The sequence below is a fragment of the Eimeria acervulina genome, genomic scaffold (genome assembly GCF_000499425.1).
Source record: "Eimeria acervulina Houghton genomic scaffold, Eah_scaff651, whole genome shotgun sequence".
Taxonomy (NCBI): Eukaryota; Apicomplexa; class Conoidasida; order Eucoccidiorida; family Eimeriidae; genus Eimeria; species Eimeria acervulina.
Genome location: NW_013549672.1, coordinates 7,829 through 12,828, shown reverse-complemented (window position 1 = coordinate 12,828; position 5,000 = coordinate 7,829). Strand labels below are relative to the sequence as shown.

The following is a 5,000-nucleotide window of genomic DNA, read 5'->3' as shown; positions in this document are numbered from 1 at the left end:
GCTGCTTGGGAGGAAGACGCAGGACATGCTGCTGCTGTTGCTGCTTCTGTTGCTGCTGCTGCTGCTCCTTCTGCTCCTCCTCCTCCCTCTGGTGCTGAGACAGAGGCCTCACTGCCTCCTGCTTCTGCTGCTGCTGCTGCTTCTGCTGCTGCTGCAGCGAGCTTTTCTTGTCGGTAGGCGCACCAGGCAGCAATTCGCTGCTCTTCTGCTGCAGTGAGTGGCGGGACCCTTGTTGCTGCTGCTTCTTCTTCTTCTGCTGCTGCTGCTGCTGCTGCTTCTGCTGCTGCTGCTGGTTCTGCTGCTGGTTCTGCTGCTGGTTCTGTTGCTGCTGCTGTTGCTGCAGCAGGGGCGTTGTTGGTGAGTTGCAGGAATGGGGTGTGTGCAGCCCGTCTAGCAGCAGCAACATCAGCAGCAGCAGCAGCAGCAGCAGCAGCAGCAACAGCAGCAGGAGGGGGAGGAGGGGGAGGAGGAGGAGGCAGCAAAGTAGCAGCAGCACTTCTGTCTAGAAGCACCAGCTGCAGCAGCGTAGAGGTGCTTCGAAGCAGCAGATGTCCTAAGGCATTGAGGAGAGCAGCATTTGCTGCTCCGTGCTGCAGCAGCACAGCAACACTTGCTGTTGATGGAAGCAGCGACAAGAGCCAGCAGCAAAAAGATATGCATCCACCGCCATGCATATTAGACACCCCAACATCCAGCAGCAGCCCTCCTTGAACTGCTCTTGAATAATATTCAGCTGCTTGATTAATGTTTATCCCTGCTGCTGCTGCTATTGCTGCTGCTGCTGCTGCTGCTGTAGACGTATACGCACCACTGCCTCCTCCTAACCCTCCTGCTCCTGCTGCTCCTGCTGCTCCTCCTGCTCCTCCTCCTGCTGCTGCTGCTCTTCCTGCTGCTGCTGGTATTATTGCTGTTGAGCCTCCTCCTGCTGTTGCTGCTGCTGCTGCTGCTGTTGCTGCTGCTCCTGCTGCTGTTGGTGCTGGGAAAACGCCACCTCCCTCACGCCCTCTTGCTGCTGCTGCTGCTGCTGTTGCTGCTGCTGCTGTGTTGGCTGCGGGGACACCAGCTGACCCTCGCGCAGCAGCAGGAGCAGCAGAAGGAGTAGCAGCTGCTGCAGCAGCATCAGCAGGAAGAGCACCGCTCATTGCGCTTGTTGCTGCATGCTGGATTTGGTGCTGCTGTTGCATTTGCTGCTGCTGCTGCATTTGCTGCTGCTGCTGCATTTGCTGCTGCTGCTGCTGCACATGCTGCTGCTGCCTGCGAGCGAGAGAAGAGAGCCGCAGCGGCAGCAGCACTCTGTAGCATCTGCTGTTGTATATACTCCTCCACCTACGACAGACAGACGGTAGCAGCAAATTATTTCTATCTGCTGCTCTGTCTCCTGTTAGCAAAGCAAATATGCCAGCCATCAGGTGTATAGGCATCTCTTCAATAGGGCTTCTGCGACGCAAAACACCTGCAGCAGCACCTCTTGCTGCTGCATTTGCTGCTGCTGCTGCTGCTCCTGCTCCTGCTCCTGCTGTACCTGCTGTTGCATTTGCTGCTGCTGCTGCGCCTCCTCCTCCTCCTCCTGCACCTCGTGCTGCACCTGCTGCTGCTGCATTTGCTGCTGCTGCATTTGCTGTTGCTGCTGGGAGGCGTTCGGGGGGAACAGCTGCTGACCCGTGTGGTGCTGACCTTGCAAGCGGGACAGCAGCAGCAGGAGCAGCAGCAGCAGGACCTGCTGCTGCTGCTGCTGCACTTCGCTCCTCCCTGTCTGGCTGCGGCCGTCGTCGCCGCATCACTGAAACGGGAAGCTGCAGCAGCAACAGCAGCAGCAGCAGCTGGATGAGGCTGTTCTTAGCTGCTGCTGTTGCTGTTGCTGCTTCTACTGAGGACCTGAATGAGGTTGAGGTGCTTGATCGCTTGCAGTTTGCATGCGCGGTGCTGCACCTACTGCTGCTGCTGCTGCTGCTGCTGTTGCTGCTGCTGCGTGGGACCTGACGACAGCAGCAGCAGCAGCAGCAGCAGCAGCAGCAAGTACCTCAGTGAACTGTCACGTGCGAAGATGCTCGAGTTGTCAGGAGAGAGTGGTTGCTGTTGCTGCTGATGCTGATGCTGTTGCTGCTGCTGCTGATGCTGCTGCTGCAGGCGTTGCTGCTGCTGCTGCTGCTGCTGCTGCTGCTGCTGCTGCAGCTACTGGACTGCGTAGAGCCAGGGGCTGGGCCCCTCAAAGGAAATAAGTTTGTTGCAGTGTACAGACAGCAAAGAAGAAGAAGCTCTCGTTCGGGGTGGTTGAGGTGTATGTACAGCTGAGGAGCTTGTGCTGCAGCTGCGTCTGCTTCTTCACTGTTGCCGCTTAAATGCTGCAGCAACACTCAAGCCAGCAGCAGCAGCTGCAGCAGCAGCAGCTGCTGCTGCTGCAGCAGCGGCAGGGAGAGAACAACTGGCCAGCTACTGCTGCTGCTGCTGCTGCTGAAAGGCAAGGCAAACCTGTGGCGATATAACAACTGCAGCAGCAGCTACTGCTGCTGCTGCTGCTGCAGCTTCTTTTGCTGCTGCAGACAGAATGGGTCAGCAAGAAAGTATTTATAGACAATAAAAAACACGAGTAAACCGGTGGTTTGCTGCTGCTTTAGGCCTGTCTGTCCTGGCTGCTGCTGCTGCTGCTGCTGCTCATGCTGCTGCTGCTGCTGCTGCTGCTGCTGCTGCTCGCACAGGTCACGTCCTCGGCGGTGCTGCTGCTGCTGCTGCTGCTGCAGCGGGGCTGTAGCAACTCCTGAAGCAGCAAAGTTAATGAAATTTAATTAATAAAAAAATAAACAACTTTTTGTCAGAATATTTCAATGTGACAGCAGCAGCAGCAGCACCAGCAGCAGCTGCTGTTGCTGCTGCTGCTGCTGCTGCTGCTGCTGCAGCAACACCACCCAGAGCAGCTGCTGCTCGCAGCGCATAACTTTTGCTTCTTTTCCTGCTGCTGTATAAAACGGAAGTATAAAATATTTATAAATAACAAAAAACCTTCATTATAAACCCTTAACCCTAAACCCTAAACCCTACTGAACCCTACTAAACCCTAAACCCTAAACCCTAAACCCTAAACCCTAACGAACCAATGAATGCGAGTAGCAAACCCTAATAGCAAACTCTACTAATAAACCCTAATACTAAACCCCTGTAGTAACAAACCCTAATAATAACAAACCCTAATAATAACAAACCCTAAACCCTAAACCCTAAACCCTACTAACCCTTACAATAAACCCCCGTTCAATAACAAACCCTAAACCCTAATAAACCCTTATACAAAACTTTCTTAATAAACCCTAATACTAAGCATCCTTCATCCCTGTACAATATATAAATAAATAAATAAATATCAATATAGTATATATATAATATAAATGAAGTATATACTATATATAAATAAACACAAATATATATATATATATATATATATATACTTCAATCGACAAACAGAAGACAACAACAAAAACCGCTGCATGCATCCACTAACCTCTCCGCACTGCAGCTCAGCAGCAGCAGCAGCAGCAGCAAAAGCAGCAGCAGATATATATCTATTTGTTTTGTTGTAGCCAGCACCGAACTCCTTGAAGCAGCACTTTAATATCTTCTTCTGTTGCTGCTGTTGCTGTTATACACCCTAAACCCTAAACCCTAAACCCTAAACCCTCGGTCTCGTGTCTACAACTGAAGCAGCCCCTGCTCGCTTCTGTAAGAAGTTTACTGCTGCACTCCTTATTAAAATACTTCCTGCTGCAGCTGCTGCAGTCTCAACCACTTGCTGCTGCTGCTGCAACTACTACTACCTTTTGCTGCTGTTGCTGCTGCTTCTCTACTTTCTGCTGCTGCAGTTACAACTGCCTACTCTGCAGATTCTGCTGCTGCAGCTACAGCAGCAGCTGCTATCCCTCCAAAACCTCTAGCTGCTGCTGCTGTAGCAGCAGCAGCAAAAGCAGCAGCAGCAACAGCAGCAAGAAAACAACAGCAGCAATGTCTTTGTTTCTCTGTGCAGCACTTAACAAAAGAAGGTCTGGGTAATGCTTCAATAGAAAGGAGAACGAAATTATAATTAACTGCGTCTTCACATTGTTTAAGTGTATATACACCATCATTAATTAATTAATTAATTAACTGCATTGTTGCGGTGTATATGCACCTCAGATTTCTCTGCGTGCAGCACATTATATATTTCTTTTTATTTATATACATTTATATTTATCTATATTTACCTATTTATTTATTTATTTATTTATTTTATTTATTTATTTATTTATTTTATTTTATTTATTTTCTGATTCTCCTTTCTTTAGCCTTCAGCCTTCCTCCACAGCAACAGCAGCTGCTGCAGCAACAGCAGCTGCTGCAGCAACAGCTGCTGCTGCAGCAACAGCAGCTGCTGCAGCAACAGCAGCTGCTGCAGCAACAGCAGCAGTGGAGGAAAAGCAAGAAGCAAAAGCCACCCCCTCCAGCAGCAAAAGAGAGATGCTGCTGCAGCAGAGATATGAGAGAAGCTGCTGCCTGTAAAGAAATAACATAGCCCTAACAATGCACGTGCATGCATAATAATTATATTATTATTATTATTATTATTATATAATATGTATGATAATTATATATAATATTATACATATAATTATATATATAATATATAATAATATATAATATAATAAATATAATAAAAGAAAATCTCTTACATCAGCTGTGCATGCGGCTGCACCATCCAATCTTGTGAAGGCGATATATATATATATATATATTATATATTATATATATTATATATATATATATTATATATATAAACAAACAAACAAAAGACAGCAGCTAAATTATAAAGATAAACATAAAGATAAACATAAAGAAGAATGTAAAGAGCAAGAGAAATCTCTCTTAATACACGAGGCTCATACACAACAACAACCACACTCCTAATCCTGCTGCTGCTGCTGCTGCTGCTGCTGCTGCTGCTGCTGATTCAGCTGCTGCTGCTGTTGCCTCAGCTG

At 48.5% G+C, this 5,000-nt stretch overlaps 2 protein-coding genes across 2 annotated transcripts in view; both read right to left on the bottom strand.

Moving 5' to 3' along the window:
• The window catches only part of EAH_00045480 (hypothetical protein, conserved), a gene marked incomplete at both ends in the record, with an annotated part of 6,173 nt that extends 4,395 nt beyond the window's left edge, over window positions 1-1,778 (bottom strand). Inside the window, one exon of the mRNA XM_013394761.1 lies at window positions 1-1,778. This exon is cut by the window's left edge and continues 1,326 nt beyond it. Coding sequence (XP_013250215.1) covers window positions 1-1,778 — 1,778 coding nt within the window.
• Window positions 1,779-4,925: 3,147 nt separating this feature from the next.
• EAH_00045470 (hypothetical protein, conserved) overlaps window positions 4,926-5,000 on the bottom strand; it is a gene marked incomplete at both ends in the record, with an annotated part of 2,001 nt that continues 1,926 nt past the window's right edge. Inside the window, one exon of the mRNA XM_013394760.1 lies at window positions 4,926-4,997. Coding sequence (XP_013250214.1) covers window positions 4,926-4,997 — 72 coding nt within the window. The remainder of the gene's footprint in view (window positions 4,998-5,000) is intronic.